Here is a 15,945-nt window from a genome sequence, read left to right on the forward strand (position 1 = left end):
GGCTGCTAATTCCTTTTGGGAAAATACATTGTAAGTGATGAAAAGACCAGGTTTGTCACGCGATGTGACGTTACGAGGGTGCTGGATCCGGCCCCGCGTTAAAGTGACCGTTTCGAATGGGTCGGTTCCAAAAACAGCTTTTTCTGAGTTTAAGAGGTCATTTCAAGCTTTTTTAGGAGCGCCATCGTTCCTTTAGTGACCGCACCTTACAACAGCCCCATTACGGAACAAAAACAACAATGTGAACTGAAAGCACCGAGTCTAACGTGTAGATATGTATGTCGCCTGTGAAGAAAAACTGGGCGGGGAAATCTTATCAAAAGAGCGTGTATTTGGCCACAAAATTTGCCTCCGTTTTGGAATGATAAAGATTAAGGAGTTCAAAAAATTATATTTCAAATAATATTTGCTAATTTGTTGATACATTATGAATGCTGCCAACAAAATACAGGAAATGAAGAAAATCAAATTTGGGGGAGGCAGGATCTTCGCCCTGATTTTTGGTCAAAGTTCATTTAAATTCGTGTAGAGCGGATACACATGTATGGCCAAGATAATAAATACGTACATCCAATTGATTGTGAAACTGCTGTACTAATGTTTGTTTGTTAATCTTTCTCCCTCCAAAAAAACTACACAGGGTGTCTAGTATTTTTAATTATGAAAAATCCTGATATTTTATAAAAAATTCCCGACATTTTCCTGATTTTTCTCGTAAAAACTATATTTAATCCATAAATGCATGCGGAAACTAAATTTTCTGTTTAAGTTCTTAAGATTAGAAACGATAGTATAAAATGATGAAAATGCAAGTAAGCGTCGATCACCCAGACATGATTATTCTCATCTGATACCTCCAGCATTTCAGCAACACACAGGTATTGAAGACGTAATAGGGTAAAGGGGTCAACTCACTTACAATATAGCCAAGATTGTGCAAACTTATATTAATAAAACAAATACAAGTTGTGCTTTATGATTTTTCCAAAAAAAAAAAAAATTGCGTTCTGCAGCTTTGAAATCAAGTATTATTAAAATCATACACGTGTTTTTTTTTTCAATCACAGGGAAACATGAAAAATCTTAGAAACATCCCAAGTCAGTTGACTCCTTTAACCACTATGTTCTCCTATTCGGGGATAAAAATGCTTACTGTAAAACACTAAAACTGAAGATGGACGGAAAATTTTGATTTCGCAAAGACAGCGACACTGGAATGAGGCCTTCACTATACGACACAGGCACTACGCGTGAGAAATTATCAGAAACAAAGACGGCGCGCACGGTATGGTTTAAAACTTTTAAAAAACTTATCAATACCACCCGCGATTTTTTTGCAGAATCTTGCTCTAGGAGGTCAATAGAATGGGGGAATACAAACCGCAAAATCTGGGATGGAGTCGTTTTTTTTCTGAGCGACTTTTTGGTGCTATATGGGCAAAATGAAGAAAAAGTTGAGAAAAACTGTTTTGAGAGCCTTAAAAATAAGCACCCAACACATTTCCATGCACATAACATGTTTTTTATATGGAAGTGGCATACAGAGTGGGCCGGGGGGGGGGGGGGGGGGGGTCAACTTAACCCCCCCTCACCCCCTCAGACAAAATTGCATGTAAATATGGTCATTTTCCTTTTTTCCTGAATTTTTGGTCCGCAACTCTCCTTTCCAGTCCTCGGAATAATTAGGAGGAACACCGCCCCCCCCCCCCCCCACACGATTAATACGATTTTTAAATTGCTGTAATACATATAAAATAATTTTTTTTATCTCACACATTATTTTTAATTCAACTCCGCGTTTTTGACATATTCTCAGTTTAGTTACAGAAAGACACTTATTCTCCCACAAGAAGCATAGGATGCAGGACAACTGTTAAAGTGAGACATTCAAACAAAAGTTTTATTTTAGACATAGAGCTGTTGTATTCAACGACTGCTTTTAGAAGCCGGGCGGAATATTCAGGATGGGAAATCGGAACTTCCAAATTTTCTCAAAATCCATATGGACCGATTCACTGGCCTGCTCACTATAATAGCCCAGACCTTTCTTGGTTTTGCCATAAAAGTATGGCACATGGTAGATGACGGCGCACACTTTAGTAGTATCGAGAATTTTTAGAGCATCACAGCTTCCCTGAAAATGTTAGTTTGGTTGGTGATAATTTACCCCCCAATTTTTTAGAAAAACATGCCTTTACTACATCATTGAAAACTATAAAACAATCGACAAAAACAGGACAGCTGCCATCATACCTAACAGAAATCCTCCTTAAATTATTGACTTTTTCCGGTAAATTTCTACAGGAATTCCCATTAAAAGAAGAAGGGTTTCCCATATATAAATCTCCCGAGATACACAGCATTCCTTGGCCCATTCCTCCGCTTCTTTTTGAAAGTACGTCAACATGAACTTGTATTATCAATTTACAACTCCAATTGACAGGGCAAATCTGAGGGTGGAATCATATTTCAGTGAATCAGTCCATGTGGATTTTGAGAAAATTTGGAAGAAGTATAAAGTTCCGATTTCCCATTCTGAATATTGCGCCCGGCTTCTAAAAGCAGTAGTTGAATACAACAGCTCTCATGTTTAAAATAAAACTTTTGTTTGAATGTCTTACTTTAACAGTTGTCCCGCATCCTATGCTTCTTGTGGAATAATAAGTGTCTTTTTGTAACTAAACTGAGAATATGTCAAAAACGCGGAGTTGAATTAAAAAATAATGTTTGAAATGAAAAAAATTCTTTTATTTTTATTACAGCAATTTAAATATCGTATTAATCGTGTCGGGGGAAGGCGGTGTTCCTTCTTATTATTCCGAGGACTGGAAAGGAGAGTTGCCGACCAAAAATTCAGGAGAAAAGGAAAATGACCATATTTACATGCAATTATGTCCGAGGGGGTGAGGGGGGTTAAGTTGACTCCCTCCCCCCGGCCCACTCTGTATGCAACTTCCATATAAAAAACATGTTATGTACATGGAAATGTGTTGGGTGCTTATTTTTAAGGCTCTCAAAACAGTTTTTCTCAACTTTTTCTTCATTTTGCCCAAAAAACACCAAACAATCGCTCAAAAAAAAAAACGACTCCATCCCATATTTTGCGGTTTGTTTTCCCTCATTCTATAGACCTCCTAGAGCAAGATTCTGCAAAAAAACCGCGGGTGGTATTGATAAGTTTTTTCAAAGTTTTAAACCACACCGTGGCGCGACGACTCCTGGCATAGTAGATAAAAAGCAGTAAGACTTCTACACTGAGAAGATTCGCGTAAGAAAAATTCCTGATAAAACGTCCGATTTGTCCGATTTGTCTGATTTTTTCCTAATCAGCCAAGATTCCTAATATTTTCCGGTTTTTCCTGGTGCTGGACACCTCAAATAAACAACTGTAAGACACCTACAACGTGTATTCCTTCGAGAAGTTCGCCTTTTAACGACAACATTTTGTTGCTACACGTTTGTGAAGCTACAAGCCCAGGTGGTACTACAATAGTGCCAAAAAGAATTGTTTACATTTATTTCTTTTTAAAGGGGGGGGGACAGAATCTCTTAGCAAAGGACACAAAAAACCTAAATCCGGTTCTGACCATATGCAGTAGGCACACATGACTCCCTTCATTTGAAAATTAAGTGGGCTTCCAATGGATACAGCAAACGGTGGCGGGGATTCCAACGATTTTAGTGTATGCGGATGCAGCTAAGTTTGGACTATGACATCATATAGAGTAATTTTGGTATCAGAAGGCCTAAATTAGCATTAAGTTTCACCTTGAAAACGGTAGTTTTTTTTTTAAAATACTACGGGTATCTATGAATTGGCTAAAACTAGGAGGACGACCATTTTCCTTTTCAGTGCATGTAAGGCTATCGATTTAAGGGGTCAAAACTTTTGTCGCGATTATGTCACTAAAATTCGTGCGGCCAGGCTGGCTCTCTGACTACAAAGATCTCCCAATTAGAGGGTGAAAGATTGGTTTGCGCCTCGAAAGAGGACACTTTGGATTTCGGGCACTACTTTCGGTGCAGGAGAATATCTATTACCCGTTTCGAACTGCCAGACCCCAAAAACTTGTCTTTGGACATACGTTTGTCATCATTGTTTTAAAGTGGTATAACCGGAGGGAACCAATCTAGGACCCTCTTCAGCAACCTACCTTCTGCCATTCTCTGAGCTTGACCACATCATAAAAGTTGACCCATCATAATGTTATGCACGAAGGTCTGTTTAGCCACCTTTAAGCCTCTTTTTGGCTATGAGCGATAGACACAGCGGCTCTCTTGCGGATGAAGCTCCGTAAAATTTTGGACCCGTGCAGAGAGGAGGTGGGTTCCGAAAAACCCATTTTTCTAGCATTTTATAAAGCCAAATTTAAAAATCAATAGCGCGTAAGAGAGCCCAGAATAGTGGCTTTTGAATGCTTTCTACGGATTTTCTATACCTATCTTAGTTTAGGAGATATTGAATAGGTAAACTTACTTTCTGGACGACCCTCGTACATAGGTTGTCCAAAAAGCAACGCAACGATCGACTTTTAGAGCGAATGGAGAATGCTAAAAATAAACGGTGTATATATTCGTGTGGAACGAGTAAAGACCAACAAAATGAGACCTTGTTGAGCTGTTTTGGTCAAAAATTGACCGAGATATAACGTTTCTCCTGCGGCATGTTGAAACTAGAGAGACCGCCTCCAAGATTTTAGGGGTACTTTTTGAAAAAAAAAACGATCCAACGACAAATACTGCTTCTGTCTCAACAACAGTCCTTGTACACTTTTTTCATTTCTGTATACGTATTATTATTTAACGACAATCCACGCCGAAAACAATAGTGGATGACGTAATTTTGTCATTTCTTAACGTTTCGTTTGCACTCAACATCGCGAAAAAGATGAGCAAAATTAACCACGTGACAGACCAGCCGACTTGGTTACAATTATTCTCTCAAACGTATATGTGGCAACCGCCTTGGGAAGCAATGTTGCCGAACCCTCCCTCTATGTTACCAACTTTATCTCGAAGTGTATTTCGTAAAATATCAAACTTAATGTTGACTTTTAAAGACATTTCGCAGCGTGCTGCAAAAAGTACCCCTAAAATCCTGGAGGTGGTCTCTCAACATGCCGCGGAAGAAACGTTATATCTCGGTCAATTTTTGACCAAAAGAGCTCAACAAGGTCTCATTTTATCGGTTTTTACTCCGTCTACACGAATATTTACATCGATTTTTTTTTAGCTTTTTCCGTTCACTCTAAAAGTCGATCGTTCCGTTACTTTTTGAACAACCTATGTAGTTTCCTGGCATTAAAGCTTCTTAGGCAGTATATTTCAGTGTGCATACTTGTGTACTACATGACTATACCTATTACCAGGGCCGGATTTACGTTTTTGGCGCCCTGTGCAGAAATTTCAAGGCGCCCCCGCCCCCCCCCCCCCACGCCCGCGCATTTCCCAACCCGACGGTCTTCTTTGGTTACTACGTGCTACCTCCAACTAAATACGAATTTTTCGAGAGAGTGAATGATTCTGGGGCAGAAACCAAAACCAGGTACCTGTTCAGTGTTCCTGTTAACTACGAAACTAACAGAAATTTTGACCCTTAAAGTCTATAGGGTCAGGTCATTTAAAAGATGGAACACAATAAATTAATGGTTCTCTGATGTAATTTTGCAGAAGCAAATTCTGGTGGGACAAAAATAGGTATTTCATTTGCACATTTCATTTCTGAACTTTCGACGCAATTTTCAATTTTTTGCAGAGTTTGGAAAAAAACCCAAAATTTGGCGCCTCTTAAAATCTGCACCGATGCACCATATAGTGGGGCGGATTAGCAAGAAATACCCCTAGAATCGTGCATTTCCGGATAAAAGCATGAAACTTTCAGGAAGTCTTCTACACCGATGAAGAAACGAATTTAGCCTGGGTGCCCAGTTCTATGGGGTCCCAGGGGGGCAGGGGGGCGGGGGGACCCTAAAATCATAAAATTCAGGTTTTTCTGTGAGAATTTTTGTACACAAGGGCATAAAACTGATTGAGTTTGCGGAATTGACCAGTTCAAGGCCACCTCAATACATACTGGAACGATTTCACCCACTAATCGCCCAATTTTGACCAAAAGGGTGCTTGGAGGGGAGGGGGGACCTGAGATTTAAAGCCCTGATTTTCTTGTGAACTTCGAATGCGTAGTTAAGGTTTATAACAACTAAATCCATTAAGCATTATAATTTTATACTGCCGAACTATTTCAAAATTGATACAAAAAATTCGTCATGGCCGTGGGGGGGGGGGGGGGGGAAGCGAAGCGCAAGCGCACACCGTGCGAAGGTGGCGCAGCATGCAATAAGGCTCTCCTAATATAACGTCTATGTTGTGCCGCATTTTATATACCGCATTTTCGATCGTTGCACGTATCTTACGCTCGGTGAAATGGGGGGGGGGGGGGACTCATTTTCAACCGCTATTATAAAAATATTTAAAAAAAAAAAAAAAAAAAAAAAAAAAAAAAAAAAAAAAAAATGGAAACGAAAAATCATAACATCCACCGATTCCAAGAGATTATAATTGAGTATGTCCCATCTCTTTTTGGATTAGAAATCCTTTTCGGTAACATCAGGATAATTTGCAGTTTCCTCCTCATTATCATCATTACCAACCAATGTTAGTTTCCCATGTACTACTACTGTGTTAGAGCAGATTCCTCTTGTTCTTCTTTTACACTATCTCTCAACAATATCCTGCTTGGTAAAGGCATCGCAAACGTGCTGTAGCAAAGCTGCGTGCATGGGTGGCAGTTCATCAAAATCCGACGTTTTCTCATAGAAACTTCTTTACAGCACTTTATTCGCGAAGGTTTCAGATATGAAGTTTGACCATATACATAGCCACAACGAACTGTTCGATGTCACTACACTAGAGCCTCAACAGCGTCTGCGAGCTTGTTTGACAGGACTTAAAAATTTTTAAGACCTCGGAGAAATTATATAAAGTTTTTCAGATCGACTTTTTACCATATTCATCGAGTGCAGACGTTGTATCAGATCCGATAAAAACATGAAGTAGCGAATGAGGTGCGGCTCTTGCAGCACCAATTTTACTCAAAACTTGATGGATCGAAAATCATTCAAATTCCGTACCAGTACCAAAAGCTATTTACAATCTGTCGAAGTTGAGCTCACCAAAAGCGGCGAGTGATATCACCATAACATCTGTGTTCACAGTGGCAGAGATGGTCAATGCAGTTGGTTTTCTTGGCTGATCCTCTTTTCTGAACCTGGGATTCTCTCTGGAACCGACAACTACTCCAATATTATTGACCCTGCAGTTACATTATTCATGAGCCTATCATAAGCCTATATGACGGCAAATTCTCTCTCACCATAATAAGCAATGAATTTTCCATTAAAAAAATCGGTGTAAATTAAGGTATCCAGTACTTTGAGATTTACCATATCTCACAAATGAATTGGTAGCCATCTGACATACGTGCAACGATTAAAAGTGGAAAACCAAGAAGAAATTTTCGTCAAAGATTTTACGTAAAGTTCAAAGTTGGAGCTTCGCAGTGATATCAGATATTCAAGGTGGCACTATTCCAGCTAAATTGCAAGACTCCGATGTAAATACTGAGGGCTTGATTCTCTGCCTCATTTGTTGCGTTCTTCAAGCGGAAGAAGCTCCGTTCTCATTGTTTTTCTTAAAATCTACAACAAAATTTGGACATGCTTGTTTTTTAACATCAAATGAAGCTCTCAGGGTCAATTGATGTGAATTTTGTGCATGGCTTGTCCTTTTTGTATGATGGACATAACTTGAAAACTGCGCACGTCCTAAGGATGCCGCATTTTGGCTTCGATGAGAGTCTCAATACAGACACTGTCATTTGAAAGTTCTTCAAGAAATTCAGAATGGCCTTTTCAATGTGAATCCAACCTATCATTAGGTACAACATACTTGAGTTGCAGCTACCGAAAGTGTAACACTAGATGTGAGGGGGCACTGTTAAAATGCACGAGGCTCTACAATATTGCGAAGCTTGTGGGAACGGCTACAAGAAGTGCACGAAAAACATGAGAAACTATAACACTGGTAATGATGATAATGAGGAGGAAACTGCAAATTATCCTGATGTTACCGAAAAGGATTTCTAATCCAAAAAGAGATGGGACATACTCAATTATAATCTCTTGGAATCGGTGGATGTTATGATTTTTCGTTTCCATTTTTTTTTTTTTTTTTTTTTTTTTTTTTTTTTTTTTTTTTAAATATTTTTATAATAGCGGTTGAAAATGAGTCCCCCCCCCCCCCCCATTTCACCGAGCGTAAGATACGTGCAACGATCGAAAATGCGGTATATAAAATGCGGCACAACATAGACGTTATATTAGGAGAGCCTTATTGCATGCTGCGCCACCTTCGCACGGTGTGCGCTTGCGCTTCGCTTCCCCCCCCCCCCCCCCCACGGCCATGACGAATTTTTTGTATCAATTTTGAAATAGTTCGGCAGTATAAAATTATAATGCTTAATGGATTTAGTTGTTATAAACCTTAACTACGCATTCGAAGTTCACAAGAAAATCAGGGCTTTAAATCTCAGGTCCCCCCTCCCCTCCAAGCACCCTTTTGGTCAAAATTGGGCGATTAGTGGGTGAAATCGTTCCAGTATGTATTGAGGTGGCCTTGAACTGGTCAATTCCGCAAACTCAATCAGTTTTATGCCCTTGTGTACAAAAATTCTCACAGAAAAACCTGAATTTTATGATTTTAGGGTCCCCCCGCCCCCCTGCCCCCCTGGGACCCCATAGAACTGGGCACCCAGGCTAAATTCGTTTCTTCATCGGTGTAGAAGACTTCCTGAAAGTTTCATGCTTTTATCCGGAAATGCACGATTCTAGGGGTATTTCTTGCTAATCCGCCCCACTATATGGTGCATCGGTGCAGATTTTAAGAGGCGCCAAATTTTGGGTTTTTTTCCAAACTCTGCAAAAAATTGAAAATTGCGTCGAAAGTTCAGAAATGAAATGTGCAAATGAAATACCTATTTTTGTCCCACCAGAATTTGCTTCTGCAAAATTACATCAGAGAACCATTAATTTATTGTGTTCCATCTTTTAAATGACCTGACCCTATAGACTTTAAGGGTCAAAATTTCTGTTAGTTTCGTAGTTAACAGGAACACTGAACAGGTACCTGGTTTTGGTTTCTGCCCCAGAATCATTCACTCTCTCGAAAAATTCGTATTTAGTTGGAGGTAGCACGTAGTAACCAAAGAGGACCGTCGGGATGGGAAATGCGCGGGGGTATGATTTTAGGGTCCCCCCGCCCCCCTGGGACCCCATAGAACTGGGCACCCAGGCTAAATTCGTTTCTTCATCGGTGTAGAAGACTTCCTGAAAGTTTCATGCTTTTATCCGGAAATGCACGATTGTTATGCCAATCCGCCCCACTAATAGGTAAATCCGGCCCTGCCTATTACTGATACCTGTTATTAAAAATAAAAATTTAACAATCAACACTAAATTTCACTTCAACTTAGCTACGGTTTACTACAACAATTTTATAAACGATGCCAATACGGATGTACTCGTTAAAAAGGTATGAATCCACTCGATAAACCCCCAAAATTCCGTCTTCATAATATTCAGCGCATACAAAGAGCGTACATCATTTCTTGGAATTCAAGATTTTCAGATGATGGCAGCGCTACCTTTTTTTACATTCTCTTAACATGATAAGTTAAAGTAATTTTAAGACGTACAATCACAAAAAGATCATCGGAGATCATGGATGCCAAACAGACCATCATGCATGACATTATGAGGAGACAACTCATTTGGTATGGTTATGTTCAGAGCATGGCAGGAGACAGGTTGCCGAAGAAGGTGCTTGATTGGGTTGCTTTTGGGAGAGGGCACAGAGGGCGGCCAATGAGAGGTTGGAGGGAGGGGATTGAAACAGAACTGTTAGGCTGCTCAATAACCCAAGGTTTGTGGTTCGACAGAGAGCAGTGGAGGTTAGGTGTCGTAGAGCGCGCGGGGGGGGGACGAAAGATGGGTCCCATCAGGCTCTTTGACCCAAAATTTTCCCCGACGCAAATGAGCAAAGTTTCAAACATCAACGATTTTGCAATTGCAGATTCCTTTCGAAAATAGCGAATACATTTTTTTTTTTCAATCCACTCCATCGTCACCTTCATAAATCAAAGAGACCCGGAAAATTGATATTGAATGGTGAATACACTAGGTAACAGCGGAGTTATTCGATTCTCTTCATCTGTCAACTCGGTGGGTAACATGCTGAAAAGTATGATTGTCTCCACATTTATTAATTTCTTCCTCCGCCCTTACCACAACCATGAATTTTATTTCACTCTTTTGAATTCTATCTGCGAGAGCTCTTTCACTCATCACAACCGGAAAAGTAAGGAAGAAAATAAAAAAAAAAATGTGATTGTTTAATGTGAAGAAATACATTGTCAAATGAAACGGAACTGTTGCAATGCAATAAACTCCCAGTTTTCACCTACTTAAGTATTAAAGTCCTCTTTATGAGGACCCTTTCATTTAAAAATAAAAATCAAAACTTCGGATGCACAGTGCCGGTCTGTTTAAAACAACTTAAATATTTTCCTCTTCTTCTTCTTTACTTCTTTATTTATTTTATTTTTTGTTGACGCCGAGCATATGAGTGATTTCTGATAGGACATATCAAATGAACTCCCAATCCCTGTTCTGATCAAAATATTTTAATCCTCGCATCTTTGCACCCTTTCCCTCAGAGGAACCATATTTTTTGTTCACAATAATTTTGATACATGGATTCCTTTTTTCCTTCATACAATTTGTTGGTTTAAGCAGATGCTAACGGCATCTGGCAACAATTGTATGCATCATCCTCTCAGGGGGCATAACCATCCCATTTACTAATTTTAAGGAAACTAGTTCCTTCTTCCCAGCAAACTGTTGTCTTAAAAGCAGGCAACAGCGTATGACCAACTGCGTCCATTCCCCCGGAAAGGATTCATCCCATTTACTAATGTTAAGGAACCTGGTTTCGTCTTCGATGAAACATGTGACAAAACGTGTTTTCTGTCATCCAGTGAGCTGTTACTTGGAATAAGACAACGAGCGTATTGCTGACTGGTTTTTCCCCCTTGGAAGGCGCTCGACCCATTTACCAATTTTAAGGATACAGGTTCCTCCTTTTGGCACACAGTATTTTACTTGATCAAGCAACCTGATGACCTGAAAAGAGGCAACAGACGTTCTCAGAAGGCGTTCGCCCCGTTTACTACTTTTTAGAGACCGATTTATTCTTTTGACACAACAAGCTCTCCTCTTTCAAGCAAGCTGGGGAGTTGAAAAAAGGAAACGACAGTGCTCTGAAGGCGTTGTCCCCCTTTACTAATTTTAAGAAACAGGTTTCTTCATTCAAGTACACCATCGCTTATTAATGCCGTTGATTTTCTTGTTCCAAGAGAATTCTGAGTGCTAACATTGAGAAACCCAGTGCCTTCTTCCAAGGCGGACCCGCCCTGGAATTAGTATAAAATCAAAGTCAACGCGTTTACTTAAGTTTAAAAAGCCTTTTTTTTCAGTGTACAGATATTTTGGATGTTCTAATGGAAAAATATTGAAACAGAAAGCAAGAATAGATAAAATATATCCAAAGTAAAGAGAGTAAACTTGAGTGAAAGGAAAACTAAAAAAATACTTACCAGCCAAGACTTATGATCTGAGGCACCACAATTGGAACATCGAGGACCATCATTTTCTCGCAAAGTACCATTCAAAAGAGCTAATTCTCTCAGTTGCATTCTCCGCAAGTCATTTTGACCTTCTGGCACCTCTACACCTTGGCGAATGATTTCTTTGATCTTAAAACAGACGAAAATGAAATAGGGCAATTAAGATTTCATTCAAATTGTACACCCTAATTTAAAATAGCACTGCAAGAAAAGTACATCACGATGACTTTCACAAGCTCGGGCGTACATTAAGGCAATGGTTCTCGACGCTTTCAGCTATTATATGTACATTCACTTTTCCATCCAATAATAATAACAAAAAATCTTTTGAGATACTTGCTACAAAATTGAGGCACTTGATTAGAGGAGCGTCTCAATTGGTTGCTCCTTAAGGGGCCAAGGTAGGCGGAGCATTAAGAAATTGCACTCTTTCACCTCATATTGTTAATGATGCTAATTCGTAACATCTCAAGTTCCTGAGAAATAAATTGGCTATCTCTTTCAACAATCAACCTTCATGATACTTTTCTACAACCCTCAGAAAGGCGGTGAAATTTGAAACACCAAATGGATTTTGAGATAACTTTGATGCTTAAAATACGAAGGGTATTCCGAATTCCCAGTATTTAAGGACAGAAAAGTACTAAAACCATCGGCAGTCAGAATTTCAAATTTGTGCCTATGGTGATTCATAAAAAACCCCAAAGTTTCCCAGGTGATCATGGTGCTCTTCAGAATTTCATGTTTGACACGGTTTTACTAACCATGTTGAATTCCTTATTTCCCGATCTTCACAAACCCTACGCATGGACCGAGAGAATTTTAGGGAGTGCAAGATAAGATTTGCCATTTAAATTGGATAGAAAAAGGCCCGATTGTGTGCCCACAGAACATGCCGCACCATACTTTAACCTTTAGGGGGTATGAATTTCATGATACCGCCGCGGATTTTCATCCGTTCATAATCTTTCATTATACTTCTTTACGACACCGTTAAGATAAAAAGTTGCCTCATCGGAGAGAAGAACAAAATCAAGAAAATCTGGTTGATTATCAATTTTCGAACGAAGTTTTTCACAACAGTCTACGTGTTTTTGTTGAGATATGGCTAATTTTCATAAACAGTGCAACGCTGCACAGCAAAGCTGATGCAGAGTAATCATTTTCTTGGGTGATGCGCATCCGACGCGCTTAGAGGAGTTAGTTGTTGCGTAAGGTCTCTCTCGCCAGCATGTACTCATTTCTCATAATACATTCTAATGTAATTCAAAAATAGTCTTTTTCGTTTCCCCGAATTCCACAGCCTCAACAGGTTATACGGCCCAGTATGTTTTCGAAATTCGTGTTAGTCAAGCGGTTTCGTAATTCAAAACATCGGAAATGCTAAATACGAGAAAGAAATGAGACGGTAAAAACGGTCGATGAAAGTTAAAGTTTCGTCGCGGAGTGGCGTTGCAGTTTTCTTGAGTGAACGTCAAGAAAAAGTTTTTTTCCTTCCTAGTGAATCTTTGTCAATCTTTTATCATCATGAGTTGGTTCGATAACGATAACCAAATCACTATCACCAGTGATCTAGATATTCACAACATGATTCTATACGCGTTGGTTTTCGGATTAATAATGGCACTGCTATTGTGCTATGTACTTGGAAGGTGCAAAAAGCTTCGCCGCGAGATAGAAAATGTTCGACGAGCCGTGTAAATCGATCAACTTTGTATCCGCGCATACATGAACCGGTTTTCTCTTTTTTTTTCCACTTAGAAGGAGAATAAATTAATGTTGTATCCGCACATGCATAAACTGTTTTTTTTCCTCTTCGACGGAAAGTAAATTACCAGTGTTGTACTTAAGTACATAAACCATTCGTGTCCCTTACGTGAATAATTTCTCTTCGGGTTCGGTAAATAAAAGTTGAGGATTTTCTTCCGAATCATGGGCAAAATGGAGACCACGATTGAAGCCCCAAAAGAAAAGTTGAAAAACCGTGGAAATTTAGAGTTATGGAAGTTTCAAGTCAAAAAGCATCTCAAGTCATATGCGGCCTTGGAAATCACAGAAAGAACTAAACCAAAGCCGAGGGTAGACGACACGCAACCTGAAAGGGCCAAGAAAATTCTTGAATGGATGAAACGGAATGGCATTGCACAGCGAGTCATCTCAGCCTCTTTGGAACCAAATCATCAAGTGCACATTATGACGTGTGAAACAGCAGCGGACATGTGGACCAAACTCAAAAGCCTTTATGAAAAACCAAAGGAAGAGAATAAAGCTGAGGTACTTCAGGAATTTTTCAGCGCTAACTATGAAAAAGGTATGTCCATGACTAATCATATTGGGAAACTTGAAGAAATTCATGTGAGATTAAAGGCACTGGACTCCACAATGGATCGGGATGATTCTATGCTAATGGGCAAGATTCTGGCAACATTACCAGATAAAATGAATTTTTTTAAAACTGCATGGGAATCAACCCCTAAAAGTGAGCGTATATTGGCAAACCTAAAACTCAGATTATTTTCTGAGGATGAACGCGGCGCCAAGAAACAAGAACCTGGCGTTGCATTTGAGGCCAGCCATAAAAAGAAGGGAAGATGTAACCGGTGCAGAAAATTCGGACATCATATTAAGGAATGTAGAGCGCCTAAACCAGATAATGACATGAGGAATGGCTCAAAAATGTGGTGTTCAACGTGTAGGATGAATAATCACACGGATGCAATGTGCTATAAAAAGAAGCAGAACCGCAAAGAGGGAACACAGGGATCGTCACAGGTACCTTAAGTCCGATTCTCAGAGGAAACTCAGGGATCATCAAATGCTAAAGTCGGTTTCTTCGCTATGGCTGCCCTGGCTGCTGTAGCGGATAATAAAAAGGAGTGGGTGGTTGATTCAGGGACGACCACCCATCTCACTGTGGACAAATCCATTCTGCAGGACTGGGAAGAAGATGACACCGAAATTTCAGTGGCAAAAGCTGGAAGCTCAATAAGAGCTGAAAGGTGCGGGAGTGTCGAATTTGAGGAATGTTTTTTCAATAATGTACTCTACGCGCCGGAACTTCGAAAAAATCTTCTATCCGTCGGTGCGATTTGCGATCAAGGCGGTCAAGTTATTTCTTCTAAGGAAAAAGTGTCAATTACAAAGAATGGAGTCGAAATACTGTGCGGATATCGATCTGAAAATGGCATTTACGTGGTGCGAAATTCAGCTTTGAAGGCAAGTGGTGCGTCATACAGTGCAGAAAAGGCCAATACCAGTCAATGGCATGAAAAATTAGGTCATCTTAGTGCGAAAAATATTAAGCGCTTATAAAATATGTGCGAGGGGATGACTCTAACTCCGCGGGAAGCCTCAATCTCGAAATAAAACTGTGTCGCGTGTATTAAAGGGAAACAAGCAAGATTACCGTTCCCATCAGTAAGGACCCGTGCGTCCAGAGTTTTGGAAATTATACACGCTGATCTTTCCGGAAAAATTGATCCCCCCACATGGGACGGTCATAATTATTTTGCTTTAATCGAGGATGACTTTTCAGGTCATTTTCACGTGTATTTATTGAAGCATAAATCGGAATTTTTTGAAATTCTACAAGAATAAGTGCGGTCCGTCGAAGCAAAGTGGAATTTACGCGTCGCGAAGTTGAGGTGTGACAACGCCGGTGAGAATACCTCGGACTCGCTGAAAGAATGGTGTAAACACCGTGGTCTGGAGTTGGATTATTCGCCAAGCTATACGCCACAATTGAACGGAAGGAGCGAACGCGGAATGCGCACCTTAGTTGAAAAAGCGCGTACCATGCGGATTGCATCCTCGATGCATCAAGAAATGTGGGGCGAAGCGCTCTATGTTGCCGCATACGTCGCCAATAGAAGCCCCCGCTACGACAGTGACAGAACTCCGTACGAAATATGCAATAGAAAGAAGCCATTTGAAAAATTTACAAATTTTTGGGTGCGATGAATATGCTAAAATTCTCACTCATAGAAAGAAATTTGAAGAAAAATCGAAGAAGTATACATTTGTGGGGTATGCATCCATGGGTCTGTGGGACAGCGAAATGCGAAAAATAATCATCTCTCGCGAGGTAATTTTCGTTCAGAATCCACACGACGGAACTCAAGAGAAATCAGAAGTTGAACGGAATACTTTGCAGTATTTTGCTGAAGACTCAGAAAATTCTGACAGTGCGGATGAAGGGGAAAGGA

General features: G+C 40.0%; 1 protein-coding gene across 5 annotated transcripts in view; it reads right to left on the reverse strand.

Moving 5' to 3' along the window:
- The window catches only part of LOC109043427 (splicing factor 1), a 138,801-nt gene that overhangs the window by 14,802 nt on the left and 108,054 nt on the right, over positions 1-15,945 (reverse strand). For all 5 annotated transcript variants that reach the window (XM_072297254.1, XM_072297253.1, XM_072297256.1 and 2 more), the window contains exon 8: positions 11,711-11,869. In XM_072297254.1, the coding sequence (XP_072153355.1) occupies positions 11,711-11,869 (159 nt within the window). The remainder of the gene's footprint in view (positions 1-11,710; positions 11,870-15,945) is intronic.

The sequence above is a fragment of the Bemisia tabaci genome, chromosome 2, assembly GCF_918797505.1.
Source record: "Bemisia tabaci chromosome 2, PGI_BMITA_v3".
In the NCBI taxonomy this organism is placed as follows: domain Eukaryota; kingdom Metazoa; phylum Arthropoda; class Insecta; order Hemiptera; family Aleyrodidae; genus Bemisia; species Bemisia tabaci.